We start from the raw sequence: 26,398 nt of genomic DNA, 5'->3' as shown, positions 1-26,398 counted from the left end.
AAGTAGAAAATAATTCAGTGAAGAAAATAGAAGAAGCAGCTCCTCCTGCTAAGCATTTGTCATTAAGGATTACTGATCCCCACACCATATAACCAATAATCCAGACCAGATCCTCTGAGACCTCAGCTGGCTTTTCAGTCATCCCATTGCACCTATCACGGAAATTTTTATCTTACTAAGGAGAAACCATGCTCTGCAAAAACTGAAAGGCTAGCCTTTTCTTGCAAGTCAAAATGCTACCAAAAACCCCAAAAGAATGGAAATCAGAAACTTTGGAAGGCAGAGCTCTCCTACTTTAATTAACATGTAATATTTAAGCTCTCCCTTTCAAATCCTATTTTGCCTCTAGAATTTAGCAAAAGACAGTTCGTTTCCCCAAGGCTTCTTTATCCCTTACAGTAGTCAGAAAGAAATGAGAACTATATTATAAATAAAAAATAACAAAAGCGTAGTAAGTTGATGAACCAAGAACTTCTGAAATTCTATCACAGATTTAGCTGAAGGCAGAGCACAAGAAAATAATTTTGTCTGCCTTCCACAGCCAGAACTTTGAGCCACAAAGAGCAATATTTGCCGCTTCATTAGGTCCAGGCTCTCAAACTTTCCAAAGTAAAAGGTATATACAAACTCAAAAAGTCAATAGTATTACATTTTAATAAGCAGATGAATAAGAAGGAATAAAAGAGACACTTAAAAAAGAAAATCTGCAAATATCTCGAGGGAAAAAAAAGGTAACACTTTTTTTTCTTTTTGAATTAACCTTAACACGAAAAGTGATGAGAAAGGAAAACCAATAAAATCTTACATCATTCGTGTTAACATGCCAGGCCATGTCACCATAGGATACCAGCTGACCATTCACGTAACAGCGTATTTCACTGTTTCTCCACCGGTTGTAGATGTGTACAATGCTTATCATGTACCACTGGAAAGACATGAATAGTCAGTACACAGGGGCAGATTTTGTGCTATAAAACAAACTTAATGAATGTCATAAAGAAAGGGTGACCAATCTCATAAATTTACACAAAAAGATTAATCCTTACAAACACGTAAAATTAAAATTCAAGTCATTGGGACTTCAAGTCCAGTCAATAGAACTGTGCCTAAATGTAATGATGTACCTACCTGCTTTCTTTTATGGGATTAGAGGCAAAAATGCACACATACAATTTAATTTCAACAGTGCAATTTAATTTCAACACTGTTCTGTAAAAAAACACAGCTGAGTTTTGACAGAAAATCCAGAGCTATGTGCTCTTACCTTAAGAAATTCATATCACACAACCTCTGTCTTTGCATGACAGCAAAAATTTCTGTCTACCACAAATTATTAAATAAACAGGAAAAAATCCCAATAGCAAATTTTACCGCCCAGGTTAAGACATCATCCTGGTTGTTTGCTTTGATATTTTTCCTCTCTTCCTTACCATTCCACCAATTTTTGGACAACTGTCATATCATTAAAAATGCATTAAATAGTCAAACAGAGAAGGCACTGTAATTTAGTGCTTCCACTTAGTACTATGGTGATCTTTCCCATAATTTGTTTAACTGGAATCATGATGTCCATGACAAATAAATTCAAGAAGAACTCTGGAGTCTTCTTGCTTGGAGACATTTGAAACATTAGTGGACAAAATCCAAAGCAACTGGATCTAAGAGTCCCTTCTTCAAGCAGGGGGAGAAACCAGATGGTCTCAACACATCCCCTTCAAACCTAATTGACTCCATAAAAATGTCACCTTGTCTTAAAAATAGCCTTTTGTATTCCAATAATTTGGAATAATAAATTTGGATATTTTCATCATCATCCATTTCTTTGTATCTTTTTCAATTATTGTATTTTGATTTCCATGTTCAGATAAGTCCCTTTTCTCCAAAGTAGAGAACTTCTGCAACCCTTGGGGCTTGTTGACTCTCTTCCTGAGATGGGATAAGTAGACAGAGAGCTTACTAATATAAAAATCTGTCTCTCTGTCGGAGAAAATAAAAGTAGATGCTTTCACATGTTGATTTTAAAATTAGACAAAGCACAAAGTTACAAACAAAACAGCATGCAGCAAAACACATTTTGACAATAAGCATTACAGTAGTCATCAAATTGAGCTGTATTCCCTCACAAGTGTATAATAGCTATAGAAATGAGAACACATATTTTTACACATCTGTTTCCAGGTATTAAAAAATATTTTTTTCATTTTTCCCTCCTTTAAACATACAACTAACAGAAGGTAGAAAAATGACGCTGATCATACAACAATACTTTTGAGTATCTCCTTTCTTGGGTTTCCAAGCAAATAGATTTATTGGGCAATGCTGGAATAAAGAAGTACTGCTCCAGCTTTGGCTTCTGAAATCATGTATGGAAACTTTTTTTTTCAAAGAACCATGAAAAAAGTAATTTTTGTGATTCACTGTCATCCTCAAATAAAACCCCCCAAAAAACATAACTCTTTTGCCTGTGATTTTTCTTTCAAAAGGCTTTAAAAACCATTTCTGAAAACATACCAATTCAGAGTCAACCTCGACTTCCTGAAAAACTCAGTTTTACTTACAGTGGTCTGTACATTGCTATTTATCTGTGCTCGGGTACATTATATAGAGCTTTTAAGCAGTTTGTTGGGCTTTGTAATTAATGGGAGTTTTTGCTCCTAGTTTTTTGCAAATTTCTGTATTTGGGCAATTTCTCTAGCACTAGCAAACACTTTTTTTAAGAAGGAAAGGCAGCACTTTGCTACCACACAATGAACCAAACCAAGTTCTATGATCTCACACACAATTTTTCTTGAACTTTTTGTTGAAAAAAAAAATCCTTTTTCCCCCTAATATTGAAAGTCAGCAGTACAAATTTCCTTCACATTCATCCTGCAGTTTTCTTCCCCATATTATTTTCTCCTCCCTCTGCTGTATCCAACAGCTTCTTTAGGGAGTACTAAAAGACCCTTCACTCTGCATTTTTTGTTTACTGCTGAAACCTGTCAAGCTTAGTCACCAACTGCTCTCACCAAGTCATATTCCTATTCCATAGGACAGCACAATCAGAGAGATGAGGCATCACACACTAACTATTTCCAGGATGTGGAACTTATTTCTGTTTCTGCTACAGTCAGTAAAGATGTTCACAGTTAGAAACACACACACAAAAAAGCTATTTGCTCCTGACTATGCTGCTTTCCTGTTCCAGTTTTACAAGAATTGATGCTCAGGCTGAAACTCAAGGAAGCAAAACCATTGAGGTTACCTACACAAAAATGTCAATTTGGAGTCCCAAAAAAGCAGTATAGACATTTTAAACATAACATCACCAAATCTAGTTTAGCTCTGTTGAGACATCAGGCTATCATACCACACCCACATTTTCTATTTGGATATATGATAACCAAATTTCTCCATATATTTTTATAAATTCTTGCTTTTACAATATTATAAAATACACCAATTGAGACCTAAAGTTATACATTAATATTACATATTGTACTGTGAATAGTGTCATATGACACAGCAGGAAGATCTTCACGTGAACAGAGCAAGTCTGATCTGCCTACATAAAGCTTTTAACCAGATAAATTGAATTTGTTACTTTACTGTGATTCACCAAAATTTTTTTAAAACCTTCAAACCACATTATTCAGAAATTTATTGAGGATGATGATTCTGACAAAATTTATTGTTGAAATGTGTGTGTCTGTAAGCAAATGTCTAGGTACATCTGATGGCAAAATATCACATTTCTCAAGTTAATTGCTTTATAAATGACTAGACATTTTTTAATATGCATCTACGCATTCAAATCTTGTACAGAGAAACCAATGTCATATCTAAACAACAAGAAGAAAATCAATTTGCATGTAAAACAGGATAAATTTTGACTTTTTAGGGCCAAGAATTATATTTGACAGGTTTTATTTCCTCCACTATGTATTATGTACTTTAACAAAGGCATGTGAACACAAGTTAATGATGAAAAAACATATATTAAACAACTCAAAAATATATTCCAGAATAATTATTTAAAATACTTTCTAAAGCTAACATATGACTCAAAGTGTATGAAGCATGAACTTTGGGACTTTGGGATACGTAAAGATAACATGGGAGTTATATTTTTATGTACTTCAGCAGATCAGCAGACTTTGATTCAAAACTGGTATTCATATAATGAGATACACAGGTACCAGTATTTCAGAATTTGTCATTTTGAGTAGCAACAGCAAAAGCTAAATTTTTCTAGAGTTGGCACAAAGAAAACTAGTCATTTGTATTAAAAATTACCAAAAGCATATCTTGGTAAGATAGACTACTTCCTCATCAACAAATAAAGATCAGCTAGATCCCAAGAAGTTATTAACAATACCATAATACAAAAGTTAACAATTACATTTGTCATTAGATTCAGATGATACTTTAAATGAAAATTGAACTGTCATCAAAATACTTTTCTGGCTCTAAAATTGGAAAAATGTGAAAAACAGAATTTATTCACTCCAGTAGATTCAGCAGATATGTGTTTATAAGGCTTTATACAACCCCGAGTGATATGCTACAGAGAGACATTACTTTGTTTTAAGAAAACCACAAGTGACCTCAAAGCTGCATGACAAAATTAGAATTGGTGATTTTGAACCACAAATACACACCAAGAGAAATAGTGGAACATTAAGTTGATGTGTGAACAAAGGCATTCCCTCCCTAAGAGATTGGTTTCTCAAAAAAAAAAAAAAAAATTCAAGCACTGAAATTCAATATACAAATTCTAAACCCATAAAAAATAGAAATGGGCTTCATGGCAAAATACACACTAGACTGATATCAGTGACAAACACATAATGCTTGCTGTACAGAAAAGTCAATGCTTCAGTCAACTAACTGCAACACTGAAGGCCACAAAATCATCATTCCCCTAGGACTACTAGGCATAGAGTAGAAATGAACACTAAAATGATCTAGAGGTGCAATCAAGATTTACTACTAAAAATGAGAAATCCTAAAACAACACTGAAATGGAAGAAAGTTCAGAGCATTATATCATACAGCATCAGATAATGAAACTCTAGCATTGCCAGCAAAATTTTTCAAGGCCTTGGCAACAGTTACCAAGTACAGAATTTTCAGAAACAGAATGAAGATATTTAAGTAATTAAATGTAGCCATTCTACAAATACTCACAATTCATCTCTATCTGAAGCCAATTAAGCAGTAGTTTTGAAAAACATGCTGATTTTATAGAAGTGTTACACTATAAATTATTACATTTCTCTTGAATTGATTCTGAACTGTAACTTTGCATGAACACAAGAGCATTTACTTATAAACGAGGAACTATGATTAACACTACAGCACTAAGGGGATTTTAGCCCTCCTCCCAGAAGCACATTGTCAGCACACCTTCAGTGCTACTCTGCTGTAAACACCACTTTGCTTACCTTGCGTGGCTGAAAGTCGTACTTCACACAGTGCTGGAAACCTTTGCCTTTTGACTTCAAGGATGTCACTATCAAGCAGTTGCCAACAAAATGAGCAGAATACCCAACACCTTTGCTAGTGCGGAAACTGAAAAGAAAGAATAGGAATTAAATTGGCAAAAGGGGAATTACTTTATAGTAAAAAGGTCCAAATACTACTTTAAACTGCAGTGAAAAAGAAAATAAATTTGTACCCAGAATGGTGAATTTAATTTTCTTCCACCATTCTTTTTGGAGAGCTACTCACCTTCAGCACTTAATTGATTTTCCAAGCTACATTTTAAAAATCAGTACTTTTTTTTTCCTAGAATACAAGATAGTAAATATTATGTTTATCACGTTTCACCCTCAGTTTCTTAATTAATCATCATTTAAAATAACGCATGTGATTAAAGTTGTGAAAAAATATCCATTACAGAAAAATTGTGAGATGCCTTGCAGTTTTGGGGGGGTTCAGAGAACGATGCAGCTTATATGACATACAAATTTGGATTCAAGATAATTATCATGCACAAGAATTATTTTTCAAGACATTAATAAATTATGCTAATGATATACAAAGTTTTAATTTTCTGAGTTGTGGATTTATTTTCATTTGTCAAATGGATAAAGGACTGAAATTTTAAGAAAGTAAGTCTAACAAGGATTTCCAAGCTTTCTTGTGACAAATATCATAAAGACAGATAAAGCAGAAAGCTCATACATTTCATATTTGAAATCAAAAGCATTTTAAAAGAGAAATTCTAGACTTCTTAATAAACACTTTGCAAAGGTAACTGGTGAAAGGTCATGAATGACATTATGGCAAGTCCATATCAACAGCTATGCTGCTTAATCACTTCTGAAAAGCTAAGTACAATGAAGAGCAGTTTGCTTTTAATAATATGGAGCACACTGTATACAACTTCTAGAATTTTCTTTAATAAATAACCAATGGCTGAAATACAAGGTCTAGATGGTGAATTTCATCTGTGAATTCTGAAATGAAGATTTGCAAATATAAGAAAAAAATCTACTAATTTTGAGTATTTGTACAAAGTCCTGTAGCTTACTAATTAATGCTTTCTCATTCTCTTTATGTAGCTAACTTATAAAATAATTTTATGTTATTGCAATAATAATGTTTTAAATGGTTTCTTTGTTGAAATATTTTCTTCAAACACTATTACTAGTTTTTTCCTAGAAATTTTAAGACATGAAAGGTACATGCAAACACTAAGTTCAAATTTCATCTTCCTTTATAGCTGCTGAAATAGTATATTTTTAGTCTATCCTACTACATATATACAATCTTCATTTTAACACAGAAAAATTTTCATATTTGTGAAACTTATTACATCCTCAGAAACTTACAGCTAAGTCAATGTGTGCATTATTTAAGGAGAGAATCAGATTCTTCTCTTTGCTCATTGTCAAAAAATAGTTAATAAACCATGATCTTATCAGAAAAAATAAACTTTAAAACATAGGTATTGTGATTATACCCTGAGGTGATCACAGCTTAGACACTCATCTCCTATGAGGGCATTTGTAAAGGAGGTAAAAAAAGAGACATGAAAATTCTCAAATTCTAGAAAGCCACTTTTGTTGTAATGACTTAGGATACCTTTTTAAAAACTACTAAAGGATACTTTTAAAATTTTTTAAAAACAAAGTAAACAGAACTGGTGTAATAACACCTATAGATGATTTTCCTGCACCCTAATGAATCCTTGCACAGAAGTTCCTACTTCCAGTCTTGAAGTACATATAGTATTTTTTTTCCACAATTCAGGCTGTGTCTTCCTCATTCATTCACCTGCCTCTCTATATTGTACCCAGTTTTCTCTCCCCTCAAGCTGCTGTGCTGAAAAGGAGCATTATTCCCTGCCACTGTCTTTGATAAGGGCTTACACAGAACTCTCTTTGCAGAAAAGAAGAAAGCACTTCCTTAATAAACGTAAAATGTCCTCTCTAAATAAACCTAAGACATAACCTAAGAATGAAGAGAATTATTACATGCTGTCCATTACCACTGACCTCAAAATTGAACACTTGATAACACTGCCATTCCTTTACATCTTTTGAAGGCTATTTTTAACCTGGATCATGCCAATGATCCAGTTTCTACAATGACCCCATAGGCATCTCTACCCCTCAACAAAAGGAGCAGTGAACAGATTCATGGAAGAATATCACTATACACACATAAATCTGAATAACCCAAATACACAACCTGCACAACCACAGCACTGAATTTAGTGCAATAAAATGAAGGTTAAAAAACTCAAAATACAGCTCTTACAATAAGAGCAACTGAATGTGCTGTGAGATGGTTTGAGACTTTGATTTATGTCCTTAGGGCCTTATGCCATTCAAAGAACTTTTCAGCAGGTAACTGCAACTCTCACAATGCCAAATGTGTTTCTCTGCAATGTCATCTCTAAAATGGTCTAAAATAGTTTCATTTAACAGAATCGCATTCTGAAGGATAATAAAATAATACAGAAATTCACTACGTTCTGACAGCATTATATTATTTGATTAGAGATGTCAAATATAATAGTTTCTCTTAAATTACCAACAGCCAACCACTGTAAATATCAACGTTTTTACATGATAAAATATTATTACCATTGTATAAAATGCATCTTAATACTTTGAACAAGAGCTAGAAAGCATTTTGAAATAAAGAGTATCTCTTAAAGAAATGGCTACACCTTTCAAATTTTCTCCCTTTCCTATCCTTATTGGTTACTGGGCTGATTTTATCTCCATTATGGACAAATCAGACTGCTCCTGACATTTTAAACACTGACTAGTCCTTAAGTGTGTAACTTCCTGGAGTTCAGCACATGAACAATGAAATAATGAAAAAATTGCTCATTTTTTAGCAGGGCTCTTTTCCTTGGAATAGAATGAATGATTTTATAAACATTAAACTTAGCCAAGATTTTACTTTTTTTCCTCCAAATTAAGTAGATTTCTAATACAAGAGTAGTTAAGAAACTCTGTACTCAAATATGTTCTGTTTACCTCAACATTATACTATAAAATTTTAATCTTGACATATTCTTTCTTGCCAAAGGTAATGTAGGTTAGGACTGGGCTATAGAGTACTCCAAAGTTCTCTTATCAATTACCTACATGTGCAGAACTTGCTACATCCAAAGATGACATGCATGGAGACAACAAGAGCAGTACCATCAACAGCCATATGGTTTTATGAGCTTTAAATAACCTTACATAGCAGCTGAAACATAATTTTATTACAGTTTTTTCATATAACCTTTACAATCATGTATCACTTCAGCCAGTTTCTCAAAGCAGCTACTGAATATTACACTTCCATAGCAAGAGAGCATTATTCCTTCCACCAGTGGAACTGTTTAGGGATTCCAGTTTCTTTAGCTTAGGATTTTATGAGCAATTTAACATATAATCATAGTACCAATATTGAGAAGATATTAATTATTCTTGCATGAAAGGTGTGTGTGAAATTTGCTTTCTACTAACTTTGGAATTCCACTATAGGCTTTTGCAACTGTTCTGCATTATCTGTACTTCCATAACCTCTAGAGAAGGTCTGAAAATACAGTTGGATTTTAGAATGGTTTTTATTTTTTCTCTCCTCTATGTCTCTACATCTATAACACTAAAACATAGGACATAGTTTCAGAAGTTTTAGCCATTCTTCCATTTAATTCTTGTTAAAGCACTTAGACTTTCTATGGACAAAAAACAATTATGACATACCAGCCTCAGTTCACCTTTTAATTCTTTTACAGAACCTGATACATAATCTGAAAGAAAACACTTCTTAAAAAAATATAAAAATAAAAGAACACCAAAAAAAAACCCTTGAGAAATCAATCAGCATCTGGATTGATCATTTCTAATTCAAGGCCTTACTTAATAATTATATCACCCATCTCTTTTTTTAGCAGGAACAAATAAAGTGATTTAAGGGATGGAGACTTCCCAGTTGAGCATGCTTAAGGTGAGCCCTAAATATCTAAATTTGTAGGGTCTTTATGACAAAGAATCTACACCTTATTTTTAAAGAAACATTTCTAAAAATCTTTAAAAGTATGATAAGGATTACTATTATTATTATTATTATTACTTTTTTTTACTATGTCTTATAATTGTGATAGCGACCAGAGTACTATGTATCTAAAAGCCTGAATTTTCTTATTTTGCAGTCTACTCACTGGATCTCAAATTAAAAAAAGAAAAAAACCATTCATTATAAAATCTGTTTTCCAAGGGACAGTTCACTCCCAAGTGTTTTCTGAATAGTACCAGTTTTTCCCATGGTCTCTTAAAAGAAGTAGCAAGTCTGAACTGTAAATGACATTCCAATAATGCTTTTGTCAAGATTTCAGGAAGGGATCACATCACCTTTACCATGATCTCTGTTTGTTCAGACTATCCTTAAGAAGACCACATTAGCTCTTTCAGGTAGAGCAAAGCAAATGGATTTTATGGTCAGCTGGCAACCTACAAAACTCCTAAACATCCTGCTGTAATTCCTGATTTCTAACATATGGCTATTCATTCCATAAGCATGGCACCCATTACCCACTGCTAGGTACATGACATTGGTTTGCTTATACTAAAATTCTGCTACAGAATTCTGAACCTTACGCTTTGAATTTGACTGCTCTGCTTTGTTGTTATTTATTGCTCATGCAAATGTCAGACTTCTAATTTTCTTCCAGGATTGTCACACTCAGTTTATAATTGGTAAGATAGCTACAATACTGTTCCAATATGCAAGTATTAATACTCTGTCAGGAGCTGCCCAACACCACCTTCAGATATATTTGAAATTACTTTTTTTTTTATTAAAAAAACAACCTGGCATACAGTTATTGAAGCAGTTTTTCTGCTTGAACAGTTCTTCTGTTATTAGCATGCCCCTAATAACAGAACAGTGTCAAATTTCCCTCACACCTGGCAAAAAGGAAGGCATTTCTTTGCTTCCCTTCTGTTTTTAAGAATCAGTTGTCACATAATGGTTGATGTGATGTAACTGCTGTCTCACACCACAAAGGCACTGCACTCCCTTAAAGACTTGAGTTATTTATACAACACATTTTTCACCTAGTTAAACTGAAAAGTATATTACATGACCAAAAAGCATGTTGAAAGAAAATAGTATTGCTTTGGTATCTTCCTCTTGGTGGTGGTTGTGTGTGACACAAGCTTTCATGTGGCAAAGTTTGAAACCTGTGTAAAGTTTAGATGGATATTCTTCCTATTATGAATTATTAATTAGAGCTTGGCTTAATCTACTATAGAAACATAATAATAATAATAATTTGCATTGCTTCTGTCATGGCAAAGTCTGCAGGGTTACATCTTAGCCCCTGTGTTTCTCAACATTTTCATAAATGACTTGGATGCAGGACTGGAAGGGATAAAAGCATGTTTGCAGATGGTAGAAAACTGGGAGGAGCTGTTGACCCATTTGAAGGCAAGGAGGCCCTGCAGAGAGAAACTGAAAAATGAGAGGATTGGGAAATGACCAATCATATGAAATTCAAGAAAGGCAAGTGTGGGATTCTGCACCTGGGATGAGGAAACCCTGAATGGACAAACAGACTGGGAATGTGATGCTGGAAAGCAGTGTCTTGGAAAGGGCCCTGGGGGTCCTGGTTGGTTGCAAATCAAGTTTGAGTCAGCAGTGCCCTGGCAGCCAGGAAGTCCAGTTGTGTCTTGAAGCGCATCAGGCACAGCATGGCCATCCAGGCAAGGGAGGGGATTGTCCCACTCTGCTCTGAGCTGGGGTGGCCTCACCTTGAGTGCTGGGGGCAGTTTAAGCCACCAAAATATTAGAAAGATGTTAAACTATGGGAGAGTGCCTGAAGGAGGGCCATGAGAATGGTGAAGGGCCTGGAGGGGAAGCTGTATGAGAAGTGGCTGAGGTCACTTGGTCTGTTCAGCCTGGAGGAGAGCTCGTTGCAGTTACAACTTCCTTGTGAGGGGAAGAGAAGGGGCAGGCACTGATCTAAATTCTCTGTGACAGGACCAGTGACAGGACCCAAGGGAATTGCCTGAAGTTGTGTTGGGGAAGGTTTATGTTGGATATTTGGAAAAGGATTATCACCCAGGGGGTTGTTGGGCTCTGGAACAGGCTCCCCAGGGAAGTGGTCACAGCACCAAGCCTGACCAACTGCAAGAAGTGTTTGGACAATACTCTCAGGCACATGGTGTGATGGGGATGGTCCTGGGCAGGGCTGAGTTGGACTCAATGCTCCTGATAGGTCCCTTCCAACTCGACAGATTCTGTGATTTCCTTCTGAGATCAGTATATATTCAGTTTCTTTTATACACATTATATTCACATAAAATTTTCACATTTTTGGGGAACCAGTCATCAGTTAACCATTTTTATATCCATAGATCTACTTTCTATTATCTTTAGCTAATGTGCAAACTGTTCACTCTGAGTTTAATAGATTTATTTTGTAGTACTGACATCACCTGAGAATCTTTACCACCAAACAAAAGTTATGACATTTTCCATTTAAAGCTCTAAGAATTAATATATTTTAGAATTCCTAAAGAAACTCCAACACTAGATTTTATGGTTTATCTACAAGGCACATGTCTTGAATCCATGGATTTCTGAATCACAAAGCGAAAAGGACAGATGGTTTTCTAAGAGTTTGTATACAGTGAGCAGTCATTAAAATCTTCAGATATTTGGCAGGGGTGGGGGGAAAGCATGTCAGGGACTAAAAAATAAGAAAGATTAACTGTTGTTAGGAAGTCAGAACAAACCATAACTGCAGCATTATAAGCTACTTACCAATAGAGATAGGGTTTATCCTTATCTACATTGATATTGTTTAGTGGATCCATACGAAACCAGGTATTAAGAGTAAACCCATTTTGATAAGGCCACTTAGCAATAGGAGGCAATGCAATTGCCTGGACAGAGGAAAGAAAAAAAAGGCAACAAATAATTAGTTTTTTGAGAAATACTGTTAAAAGTAGTGCCTTCCCAAAACTCTGTGTCATTCTAGATCTCTAGATCTGCTTTAACTTTCAAAGATCATTTATAGAAAAAACCCTTTAAATAGTACTTTTGAATTAATGCATTATTTTCTATCTATTTTAAGATAATTTAAATTACATAAACTCTATCAATAGAGGATGCAAAATTAAATTTGTGAATGGGTAATATTAACAAAAAGAAAAAATTACTTCTTCAGAAATTAAACTATAAATTCAGCTTCTAACAATTATTAATCTCACTGTTAAACTTAAAAATAAAATCAAATTAATCAAAACATCACAAAATAGAGATTCATTATTAAAACTAAAACTACACATTTCAAAGAACACCTTTGGGATATGGCTTCTACCTCCTGAGAGACAGTTTCCTGCCTGAAGCAGAAGAGCTACTTGATGACAAATGGGAACAACACCTGGTAGTAGTACTACCTCCAAGCACAAAGTGTCCTCCAACTGGAGTGACTAACATGCCACCTGCACAGACTGGTAGAGATGCAATACAGTATTGAGAAGAGCCCTGCAGCTGGGAAAATGAAGCAGCTCTCAGCAGCATATCTGTAGACTCTTGGCTCCTTCATACTGCCACTGAAGTCCTGGATCCACAAGGAGCTCACACTTAACTTTAGAGAGAGCCAACCTGAAATCTATAATGCTGATTAAAATTTATGCTGTTTCTCTGTCTAATGTCAACCTTGTGCATCACTCCTGAAAACAAACTCAGTGCTAGTGAACTAGGTCCTGTCCAGTCTTTCTTCTAAAGAAGTGCTTTGTTTTTTGGATAATTTTTTATTAATTTCTGCCCATGGTCCACTTCAGAGGATGTATCCCCTCCAGAATTTCATAGAGTAATCCAACATGCACTAATAAAGAAGTGTAAATTTGAAACTTATATTTCTTGATTTACAGGTGTGTGGTTCATCATAAGTAGTATGTGAAACAAGATCCTGGAAGAATCAAAGTAAAGAGACTCTGCATCTCAATCAAGAATTCCTGTTATAGAGGCACATCTTTGGATAGGAAGGAATATTTAAAATTCTTCTCCTGCAAAACCTTTTTTGAACCTCTGATAAAAAATTAAATTTAAGAGAGAAATTTCATCAGGGTTTGCCTCTGAAGCCCAGAAATGTCAAAGCAGTATCACTGTAGACATTCATATTCTGCAACACCTGTCTTGCTGGTGGATGTACTTGTAAGAAATGTTAACTGTGGTTTAAATTTAGCAGGAGATAATGAAACTTTCCCTTTCAAAACTTAGTAATTAATTCTTTACACAATCTGCCCTATGCATTTTGCTGACACATCTGTTTATAAGGCTGGATATCAAACAAGATCAAAGACGTAATCCAGCAAAAAAATAACCCAGGTGTAAAACAGTGATTATCAGCCAGTTCACTTTCCTGATGCAATCTGCCACTCTGATAAGTCTGTTCACAAGGAATGGATGTAGCAATTTGTGCTTAAAGAAAATGATCAGTGCTATTGATGAATGAAATGCAGGTACAGCAGCCTTCATGCACTGGCATGAGAAAACAGGAATCTCAAGATTATTTTCTGTTAGAAGATTACACTTTCTACCTGAGCATATACCTACCATTCTATACCAGAATGGAACCATACCTCAGATTTCTATTCCCTAGTATTAACCATTTGTATTTACTCTCTCAATAATCTATAAATCTGTAGACAATACTTTAATTTATTGTAGAGGAGGTTTTTTTTGAAAGTATGTGCAGTGAATGGAAGAGAGAATATCTACTTGGGAAGGTTTGGAAAGGAATACAATTTCACCATTCTAAGTTATCTCCACTGAGTTGATGGAAAGGAAACAGTTGATGGAATTCAGACAAAACAAAACCTTTATAATAAATTTATGACTAGGCAGGCACTGTAAACTGTGATTATGTGGACAAGTTAATTTCTTGATTTTTCTCAACTCTCTCCTTTATATAATATTGATTACATTATTCTAATAAAATAACACTGTTCTTTGGAATTTTCAGGTTTCTCTTTCTCGTTAACTTCCCCAGACCAAAATCTGCTGCTTGATATTCTATCCTCACAAGTGCAACTTCTCAACAATACAGCTGCCTTGTAAGTCTACATTACTCAAACATGTATTTCCACTCTCATTTCTTTTTCAAGAACTTCTGAAACCAAAAGAAGGGAAATGCAAATGAGGAGGTTATTTGTTTATTTATTCCTGAAATGGTAGAATTTTGGTTGAAAACTTACTGCAGCACTACAGCCTGGGAAGTTGAAAAAGGTATCAGGCCCATGTCTCTGTGGCATCTGATTAAGGACTGATAATAATTTAACTGCATGTCTTGGCTGTGAAAAGAAGAAAATTGCACAAAAGTCAATACAACCATTTTTGTACTCTCTAGGCTACAAAGGAAAGTGGACAGTTTTCAAATAACAGAGCAAATTAACTTTAAAATAGGTAGCAAAAATACTTCTTGAACATATGTTCAGTCAACATGAGAAAACAAATTCAAGTTTATATGTCCCAGGAGACAGTTTATGTTAACTTCAGGCTCTAATGGAATGACACTTAATGCTTTATCTGATCACAGCTTACCCAGATTCCATTTTCCCCTCGAAGCATGCTGAACAAAAGCTTCAACTCCTTGACAGTGATGCTGTAGCTGGCAAGAACCCCCAACATATCAACTAGGAGATCTTCAAAGGAAAATAAAGTTATTCTGAACTCTGAACTTCATTGCTTTGATAAACACAAAAAAAGCTGAAAAATTAATACCTTTAAAAGTAAGTGTATTCACACATTCTAAAAACCCAACTTACTTGTATTGAATATTTTACAAAGTATTTCATGTTAAATTTTGCATCATACTTTGAAAAAGGTATTACATTTATAGAGCATTAATTCTTCCCATTTCACAACATGCATCACACATTATAAACTTGTCTTTCCTGCTGTATGTTTTTTTTTATGAGTTCCTTCCTTCTTCTGAAGTTAACATTTTTCAAAAAATTTTGACCCAAAAATTGCTTTACAATAACCTTAACCCAGAATTTTATATTATAATTTGTGTCATTTCCCCATTTTTGCTACAGTGATGCTTCTGATCTTTACTGTAATAAAAGGCCAGGGGAAAACAAAAGAAAATTAACACCTCCCTCTGGCCCCTGCAAAAAAAAAAAACCCAAACCAACAAAAAAAACCCACAAAACCAATCAAACAAAAACCCAGCAATCGAACCAAACAATAGCAAAACAACAAAAAAACCATAAGGAAAACAAACAAACAGAAATGATAGGAAGAAAAAAATTAAAGAGCTTAATAAAAAGAAGGGATCAAAATTGCTAACAGGATTATGGAACACAGCTTTCGTTACAATATCTCAAAACCCATAAGCTTTAACAGTAAGAACATTAAACAGAGTCTTCCTTTCAGAGATTATCAGGTTTAAAATTACTTATTTAAAACCCCAGAATTCCATTTTAAGAATTTGTTCGCTTGTGGGATGTTGAACCTTTTCTTATACTCCACACTTTTTTTCAGGAATAAAATGGACATATAAGAATTAGGACTTCCTCAAGTGGGAGGTAAAGCAATTTGCTCTTATTCACAGATGGGGCATAAGAATTTAATTCAAAGATCAAGCAGTGAAGTCCAGTTTTCAAAACAAAAGAGCTATGACACAACAGAATCAGCATTGACACATTTTTCCCAGCTGTTCAACAATCACAGAATTCCCCCTCCCCTCTCCTGCCTCCCTGCTAAAACTTGTGGAAGACACAACTTTCTACAGATAAGTTTACATTTTGTTGCAGGACTGCATGTTATCCTTGTTCATTAGGGAAAGGATTACTCTTACAGGTGCTGACAAAGAATAGTTTTCAGGAGAAACAACGCTTTCCAAAGATATTTCACATTCATATTTTGTTTTAAAACAAATTTTCTCTTTGCAAATTCATATATATGTGGTTTTGAGCAAAAGCATTAACTTTATTTAGCTTTTTCCACAATGATACTAGCCTCTGATCTTTAGCAAGTAAAAGGCATGTGTGAAGAATGAAATATCATTTAATTTACAGAAGACATAGTAAACTGTTTGGTGAGTGAAATTGCCTATCAGGAAAGGCAAAAGAAAAGCATTGCAATTTAGCAGACATTTTCACTGTAAATTCTGAATACATCCCTAATCTCCAAGTATAGATTTCCCCCCCACCCCCTCATTTGTTTAATCTTCCCTTTAAAAACACTGCCACATACATTTGTGACAGAATTAGGGAAAACAAAATACACCTAAGAAAAATAAATGCCTTTTCTTTCATGGTGGATTCTATGACTCAGCTCCCCTAGGACCAGCCCCTTTCACAGCAGCATCCAGCCTGCAATGTAAAGCTGGCACATCCTGTACATGATCAGAAACTGGGAACAGTCACAGTGAGCACTCAGAAAAGGAAATAAGCACAAGTGAATACTAATCTTTGGCTGACAATTTCCCAATTCCTATTTTGTAGTTTCAGCTTTCTTTTCAGATCAAGGGACTGCAAATTTTGCTTCCCTTACAAAGAAAAAATGTTGTGTAGAAGCCAAGTTTTCTGGTGAAAATCAGAACACCATTAAAAAAGAGGAAAAAAGTGCAAATTAATACAGTCAAACACAGAAATGATGGAAAGTTTTAAAATCACTGAATTTGTGCTGCTGTGTGTCACTGTTATAGCCCTGTACTACCTTATGGCACAGAAAAATTCTTATTTCTACTGAAGATGTGGATAACCTACAGGCATTAGAAATACATATTTATAAGTAATGAATTAAACATTGATGGAGAGAAACAAACATAAGCTCACTAATTATGTAACTCTGGGTAAAACAATAACCTGGAATATAGAAGCCCAGTAGATAACAAGCAAAGATAAAGCAAACAACATCTGTGGAAGCTGAAGCACTTAAGGCTATTTAAAGGTTCTTTTTTCAATATAAAGACTTAAAAATAATTATTACATAACTTTATTCATACTTATTAGAAATCTCATAAAAGAGTCAATCCCATCTGGTTTATAAACCCTAGTAATCCACTCATCTATAAATGGACAAAGGTCAGAAACCATACTACATACTACATAATCCATACTACAACTGGATTTTTTATTGTCTACTTTTTTTTATATTAAATAAGATTACATATATAACTGGAATCCATTATCTCATTTCAGAAACAAGATTGTATATAATAATAATAAGTCCAGAAGGAGAAAACAGGCAGCTTCCCATTTTCAATGTATTTCTATTTTCTATTAATGGCACCTTCTGAATACTTTCATACTAAGCAGTTTTCATAGGATTTATAAATTAACCAGTAACCTTGAAGGAATGCTTAACTCAGTCACTTAGTATGAAAATACAATAGGAATATGCCTGCCTGTCTTTCAAGTAACAATGCACATATATCAAAATGATGGGTCTGGCATTAACTTTGGAAGACAAATAGCATTCGAAAGAAAACTTCAGGAAACTACCCTCATGTCTCCTTAACCTCTTAATATTACATGGCCATGAAATTGTGAATTTTAACTCTTGTTAGTGTTGTAAATAAATTTTTACAGGTCATAATAGACAATGTGATAATTTTGCAGTTTTTCTTACAGAATAGGTTGAAAGAGGAAAGCTTGTTAGCAACCCATTAATGACAGAGCTGTCAAAAACCAACGTTGTTGCTTGGAAACTATGAACTGTTTCAGTGCTTAAGAATTCAGTCCCAGCAGTTTTAGAACAATTACCTACATCATCACAACATAACTGTGAGAAACATATGGGACTTAGGTGAGACATATCTACTCTCTATGAATTCAGGCTGCTCTCTCATCCATCGTTCAGACCTCTCAGATGGAACCTCAGACACACTATCCCAAAGAGTCCCTCAGAGCAGGTGATCTGCTTCACTACTCATTACCTGGAAACAGAACTGCAAAACCCCAGTCCCTCAAGGAAGATCTGTGCAAGTGTTAAAAAAAAAACCACCAATCATCTATGAAAATATTTTCTCCTAAACTATTGATAAAATTGCTGACCATTCTCTCTATTAGTATAACAGATTGTCAGAGTATAAAGTTTTTTTTGAAAGGTAATGCTTCTGGAAAGAAAACTAAGCTTATTTGCATTGCCATTGAAACTTTCAAAATTATTAAGCTTTTATTCCTCACCACACAATCTGTAAAATTGCATTAAGTTAGATATTTAAAGTACTCAGAACCTCATGAATCTGAGTGTCTCCATCTAAGCAGACAGAAAAATTCTTCTCATTGCAAAAGTTTGGGTACATGTTTATTTGCTGCTGTCTTACTATCATAAAATCAGAGAAGAGTGGCTTCAGACTTAGACTGGTCCTGAAAGTGAGCTATCAGAATATAAAACAGACATTATTGCCCGTCTTGTCTATTTAAACCCTATCTAGGTCTAATCAAAATGTTTCACAAAGGAACAAGAGAGACAACCTAAAAACAAACAAGCAACTCCCAGAGAAGCAAATTACAAAAAAAAACCCAAAAAACCTGTACCATTTACAGATGATAAAAGCCAATTTCAAAACATTGGGCTGACAGAGTATTAGCAACTGTTTTGGGAAAAAAGTGGTAGCAGTAAAAATTAACACGGGTCTTGTTCAAACCATCCTCCCCCTTAATGCTAAAAATCATTTTAACTCAAAATGTCTTACTTTAATCCCTGGCTTTGGGAAGCTCACAGAAATATTTGAGGCAAAAAAATTCTACAATTATGACTTCAACATCTGCATTAGGAAACAAAGATACTGCTTTAGTTGTTACTGATTCTGTCTAATATCAAAATAGTTATTACATCACCTTTTTTGTTACTTCTGACTTATTACCAATATTATTACCCCTTATAAAAGGAGACTAAAGTGCTTACAGAAATCAAGAGATAAAAACAAAATGATCAATTTGCTTACTTCCATGTCTTTTTCAAAAAAAACTCCCCAAAAATCATCTATTTACAGTTATGAGAGAAAAACCCTAGGAAGCATGATTCTGTTCAATTCCTGCTCATCATACATAGATGAATACTCAGATAATTTGAAACACACTGCAAAGCTAAAATGTCATCAGAATTCCAATTTTCAGTTTTGATTTTCAGTTAAATATGAACTCCCTTTATCCATGTAAGCATACCAAAGAACAAGCTTACTGTTTTTTTTTGTGCAGAAGGTCTCTTTCTGAACCACTCTGTGACCACTCAGAAAAAAGATTATTGAGGTAGAAGATCCATTAGGTTGGTTTTGTTTTTATTTACTACCCCTGGCTTATATTAATGTCTGTAAATTCAAAGAGGTTTTTAATGCCCAAATGCTCCTAAAAGCCAGATCACATGCTCTTGATTTCTGACATCTACAATTAATTAGGCAGTTAAAAAAAAAAAACAACTCTCTAATGGAGGCACTATTACAGTCTTCTATGCCCCATATACAAGTACCACTCACAGGAGCTTAAATGGTTAAATGGGATAAATTTTGTTGGTGGGATTACTCATGTAAGAAAATTATTTCCATGAGTAAAACCCTGAAAAATTTTAATATATAAATTTTTGTTCTCATCATATAATGTGTTATATTTAACATGGAATAAAAGAGTATGTTTACCCTTACACTATTCTGACATACTATACTTACAAATACTGTAAAACAAAACATATTTGGTGAAAACCATCATTTATGAATCTATTGGTCTGTTGTACTTCAGTCTGAATTTCACTGTACACTATTTAGCATAACACACGATTTTAGCATTTAGAGATACATTTCTAATCAAGATGTTGATTATGACTTGTTTTGAAAAACAGAATGTAGCTTTTCCAAATACTTAATATTACAAACACATTTATACTGAAACAAAAAGAAAAAAGGACAAAGAATAAATCATTCCTATCCAGTTTTCATCCTACTGTAATCATCTTCTTGCTTCTTGTCTGCAATCCTTGCTAGTTTACTGTTCCAAAAACCTGTATATGTGTCAGGAATCAGATCATCAACTAAAATATTAGAATTATGGAAGGTAAACCTCTGACATTTTTCAAAAATGCCTCACAATGTCAGGCATTGTGAGACAGCCTCACAATCCTACCATCAGTCACAAATTATATAAGAATTAAGAACTTTGCTTTCACACTGTATTGAAAGAAAATGCCTAAGCTCCCTCAGGGAAGATAAATAGTAATCATATCAATCTCTTCAGGTGCCATATTTAAATGTGATGAGCAAACCTGTTTTGTATCCAAGTAATCAGGATTATAATGTGTACCCTGCTATGGAGAGGATGTAGTGTGGAGCACCATAAACTCCTTCAAACGTACTATGAAAACCTTAACTGGGCAATGACTTCATCACTTATTTTCAGCAAACAAACAAAGCATGCTATTTTTTTAATGCTGCAAAACATTATAGAATGTTAAAATCCACAAATGTAAAAAATTAAAATATAAGGATCACAGGAATGCATTATGGAATGATTGTTTAATATAATCCATATGTCCAGCATTCAAACCTGTAAATAATATCTGTTATGCTGTCATATGAAGTTATGTTTAAAATGGATCTAGTAATTCTGGCATCACAATTAAAAATGACCAATGTATAGAAAAACTAAAATATTGCCTTGTAGTTAAAAAGTCTAAAACATTGTTTTTAATTCTTTAAATTGTTTTTATCACTAAGATAACAATATCTTCTCAAACGAATCAACAACCAGTTATTTTACACCACGTATCTACAGAGGTTTCAAACTAAGAAGATATTTCTGTAGTTTTCCTGAAATTAATAAAAAAATACTTCTGACTCAACAGCAGTACTAATGAAAACATCACTTGAAGTATAAACCAAAACATCCCATACCCTTCCATAATCACAAAACATTGGCAGGTCAAGAATGCAATAATTATTTTATCAGTTGGCAATTTATACCTGCAATCATGTCGTCCACAGTACTCATCTTCAGCAGTACCTGTTCAATTAAGCCAACTTCCGTGCTAGTCTGTAAATTACGGACACTTTTACGTAGAATTGCAGTGAACATACTCCAGATTTCTGCTTGGCACGTCACATCACAGTGCTCCAAAAGCTCTGACATGCATGTGATGCTCTCTGCATCCTGGATTATAAAGTTCATCTCTAGATCAAATTCGCCACCAACCAGCTAAAAGAGAAAACAAGAACACTATTTCAACGTGAAATACATAGTTTAGTGTCTCTCATACCTTCATTGTGACCAACACAGAATATGTTTTACATGGTTAGAGAAGTAACTTTGATAAGAGAATCTAATAGCTATGCTTTCTATATTTGAAGCATTCCTTCTTGTGAAGTAATTGATAAGGTAGCCTGGCCCAGACAGATGTAGTGCAGAACCTAAAAAGCTCAGGAAGAAATTGAGGCTTTTCCACCATTCTCTGAAATTTGCCTACTCAAAAATAAAAAGACACTAAAATTAACTCAGCTTTTTCTCCTGACATAAGCCAACATTTGCCCTTAGTTATGCATTTGGAAGACCTTATTGCCTTTTCCATTATCCCACCCAGTCATGCTTGGAAAAAGAACAACTCATCTGCTCTGGAGTAACACAGACATAGAAAATTTATATTATTATACCACACATCACTCATTGTGGGGTCAAGGAAACCTACTGGCTGGTGCAAGGGAGAGATTCCACCAGGAAAGGATCAAGCACTCAGATAAGAAGTGAGTTAACAGCAGTTCTGATGAAATGACAGCCTGACTCCTATTTATCCAGGTACTGGCAAAACTCTTTCCGAAGTCCTAAGCTCCAATTAAACACAACAACAACCAGGTGCGTATTAGGAGGGAGAGAAAAGCAAGCCAGTAGAAGATATAGTCAAGACCAAATATATCTTCAGGAATGGAATTCAACAATTTTGATCAGTCATTTGTGTAACTTAAAAAAGCTGAATTCAAGAAAATCTACTAAACCAAATATAAAATTTAGTTAAAAAAAATGCCATTTTAATGGCATAAAAATCTTTCAGTTCTGAAGGAAACACAGTCTGACTCTCATGAATCCTACTTTATCCTAATAACTTTGAAGAATTTTGAAAATACCAGTGTGAAATTTCACAGAATCACAGAAAGGCTTATGTTGGAAGGGACCTTTAAGATCATCTTGTTCACACTGCCATGGGCAGGAACATTCCACTTGACCAGGTTACTTAAAGTCCCATCCAACCTTGGCCAGTCTCTCTGGGAAACCTGTTCCAGTGCTTCACCACTCTCACAGTAAGAATTTCTTCATAATATCTAATCTAGACCTTCTCTCCTTTAGTTTAAGGCCTTCCCCCTCTCAACCCAGTACATGCCCTTGTAAAAACTCCCTGTCCAGCTCTCTTTTAGGCTCCCTTTGAGTGCTATAAGGTCTCCCCGGAGCCTTCTCTTCTTCAGGCTGAACAAGCCAAGTCTCTCAGCCTGTCAGTAACACTGATTTTAGTAACTGTAAATATATTACACAAAATAATGGAATAAATTAATATTAAAATAACTTTAAGAATTTTGTTCTATTTGTTTAATGGAGTTATATAATTAAAATTTGAATAAAAAGCTTAAATTAAAGATATTCAAAGAATTAGCTCTTATAAGCGCATAATTTCAACAGTCAATTTTAATAGAAGGCAATTCTATGGCTTATTTAAAAGCAGTTTTTATTGACTTAAAATTAAACTCTAAAAAATAAGCAAGTTGAAATACTATGCAAACTTTTTTTGATGGCTAAACCTATCCAAATATTCAAAGACTTCTTTCATAACCCATCTTCAGACAATTAATACAATACATTTAGCTTCCACCCTAATTCATACTTTGCATTCACTTTCAAATTACTTTTTCCTCTATCAATTAATTGCTAATAATAATTATAATTTTGTAACATAAAAGATTCTAATATGCTAAATATATAAACTGACTACCTCATTAGTTCTCCTGAGACATTTAATTACATTCAAATAAAAACTATTATCCTAATTATAATTAGTACTTTAATTTAAAACTTGTGACGGCATATCATATATTTGCATATTTGGTAAACACATGATGTGTACCAAAGGAAGGCAAAAAAAAATTCAAGATTAGTAGCACACTATTTCTATGTTCATTCTTTAGAATTATGAAATTGTTTCATAGAGGTTTTTACTCTCTTTTCAAGAAACCCAGGCAGAGTTGTTATTTCTGAAAACAGCAACAACTTGTGCATACTTCATCAGCAATCTGCATTGTTGTATTTTCAGACTTCTCTTCACCAGGATGAGCCTTTTTGAGATTATGTCAAAAACACTCAGAAGTAAAACAGCCACCTGTAGAAGACATTCAATTGAACTCTCTTAGATTAATATTCTGAGATGAAATTAAACACCTCCTGGAAGTATCTACTTTCCTCCATTTCTTTCCATGGAGGAAATCTAGGATGAAAAATTGTATCTGCTGAGAGTTCATCACTGGATTCTTTCAAAGTCCATGTGGTCACAGATCAGGACAACCAGCCTTAGTTGGCCTGGCTTTTGCAAGAGGATTGGATCAGAGAACCTCCAGACTTCTGTTTCAACCTCACCAACTCTGTGATAATATTTAGACAGGCTACCTTCAGACTAGATATGCTACCCATCATTTGGTTTTGATAAGTTGGACTTAAAAAAAAGGAAAAAATTAAGTTATGCCTCATTGGAATGAAGAGGTACAACGCAGACTGATTCCCTTTCCTCAAACAGTATTAATAGTAAAATTCTAATTAATTTAAATTAATAAACTAATATAGAATCAGTAAAACAGATAGAAATAATTCACTACAGACTAAAATAATTCAAACCATATTTGCTTTCTAATGTAATCAATGTACTAATGTGTAACACTTAAGAGACTGAAACAAAGCCCCTGTATCAGTCTAAAGTGATAGCATATTTCTCTACTAATAAAACCAAGACGTCTCATCTATAAAACATCTCAGAGAATCTGCATCAAAAAACACACTCAAGGCTCATGAAACTGGTTCCATGGAGAATCTTCTCTTGGGCTACAGACTTTCCAGCAGGTGCTACAATTATTTCACTTGTACAATTGGCCACAAAAAAATTCTAGCCCATCAAGGTTACTCCAAGAAAACATTAAAATGTTCCTATTTAGCCTTAACTTCAGTCTAAGCATACTTCAGACAGAAAAAATTATCATAATTATCATTAAAATCAACTTCCTTAGTAAAGGAAACAAATTAATGAACTAATTGACAATGATAGCAAAAATTTAGGACGGTAGGGGAAGGTGAATTCTTTAAAGTAGTCATCCTAAATTCATCATTAATTTCTTGATAAAGAGAAGTCTAAGATGACAAGTAAAAGCTAAACAAAAGTGAACCAAGTATACAGAAATAAATGAACATGATTGATTTCTGTTCAAGAAATAAAGCAGGCATCCTCTGCCTGTGCACAAGATGCACAATCAAATGGAATTCAGCCAATAAAAATAGTAGAACATTAACTACAAAAAGGTGTCCTCTAACAACATTCTGCAGGTGGATTTCCCAAGGAGGACAGTAGGTAAAATACCCAGTCTCCACCACAACAGGGGGAGGTAACCAGGGGAAAAGCACAGTGGCAATGAGCTGGTAACATGCTGACACTAATGAAAGACCAACTTTGCTGAGGAGCCAGAAATCAATAAATGCAGTTAAAAGCCAACTGCTGAGAGCTGTGAAGATTCTTCTGATATCAACTGTCCAGGAAGCAATGCTTAAAAACTCAAAATTAGTGAATGCAAAGTAATTCAAAATTATTATAGTTTTCCTCATGTGTATAAGACAACAGGCTCCAAAGTCTGATATTATCATCCAGAAAAGAGATCTTGGAGCCCATGAGGATGCTGCTTCAAAAAACTATGCCATATTAAAAACTGCCAACAAACAACAAAATATTCATAATGAACTTGCTGCTTTCTAAGTTGGGCAAAACTGCGGATGCAACACAATATACCAAAATGTTAAATCATACTTCCAAAAAGTAACTTATTTTTAATATAACTCTTGTAATAGACTTCTATAATAAGACAAATTTCAGCTGGAGTACAAGATGAACACTTTAATAGAAATCCTCACAGAAGCCAGTATACCATACCATAAATCAGTGTTCTTTCCATATCATACATCTCAAATAGAATCTATTTTTATGTCAAACACTAAGTCTTTGCATTCTTCAAGGAAATATTTAATACTTAGTAAAGACCATGCTTTCACTGTGATTAAGTATCCTGAAGTATTGCTTGTACTTTCTCATATTCTGCATCTTTCACAGCACAGCTATAAAAAACAAATCACCAGTCTAATGGTCAGATAATGGTTACAGGTGTGTTGACTGTGGCCAACAAACAACTTCTCCCAAAGTGGTGCTGAACTGCCAGCAATAAGCAAAGTAGACTGGATTCCCCATGCTGAGATTGCCTATAACAACAGGTTGACACTCCTTGCAAATTTCTCCAAGAACTGCATTTGAGAATAGCTGCATTTGAGTTCCTTAACCTACACCACCATTCTTAAATGCAGCTGCTCTGCTCAGAATTTCCATTTTTCTGAGTGTTATGGCCATTCCTCAGTAAGTTCCTACCATTCATCATGCTATGCAATAAAAGTGTTTCTTCGTAAATTGCCACATCTCTGCAGAACTTAGGCTGGTTTTTTACACGCTTTTGATCTAGAACAAAGAAATACTCCCCCAAACACAAGAAGTTGTCTACATATCTCAGATAGTATATTCATACCAGTTCTTGAAATGCAATAAAATACGTGCTGCTGAACATCTACAATTAAATTGTTGACTTCTGAAAATTGGAATTTTTTAGTATCAGATTCTCCAAATCAAGTTTGGAAGAATGAATTGAAATTAAAAGTGAGTAGAATATTTC

At 34.3% G+C, this 26,398-nt stretch overlaps 1 protein-coding gene across 5 annotated transcripts in view; it reads right to left on the bottom strand.

Annotated features, from left to right (window-relative positions):
- The window catches only part of NBEA (neurobeachin), a 458,842-nt gene that overhangs the window by 358,213 nt on the left and 74,231 nt on the right, over window positions 1-26,398 (bottom strand). For all 5 annotated transcript variants that reach the window (XM_066544903.1, XM_066544904.1, XM_066544902.1 and 2 more), the window contains exons 2-7: window positions 21,416-21,647; window positions 15,052-15,152; window positions 14,706-14,801; window positions 12,265-12,386; window positions 5,427-5,553; window positions 806-925 (exon numbers count right to left, since the gene is read on the bottom strand). In XM_066544903.1, the coding sequence (XP_066401000.1) occupies window positions 806-925; window positions 5,427-5,553; window positions 12,265-12,386; window positions 14,706-14,801; window positions 15,052-15,152; window positions 21,416-21,647 (798 nt within the window). The remainder of the gene's footprint in view (window positions 1-805; window positions 926-5,426; window positions 5,554-12,264; window positions 12,387-14,705; window positions 14,802-15,051; window positions 15,153-21,415; window positions 21,648-26,398) is intronic.

The sequence above is a fragment of the Molothrus aeneus genome, chromosome 2 (assembly GCF_037042795.1).
Source record: "Molothrus aeneus isolate 106 chromosome 2, BPBGC_Maene_1.0, whole genome shotgun sequence".
Taxonomy (NCBI): Eukaryota; Metazoa; Chordata; class Aves; order Passeriformes; family Icteridae; genus Molothrus; species Molothrus aeneus.
Note: the sequence above shows the minus strand (reverse complement) of the source record. Positions and strands in the feature narration are given on the sequence as shown.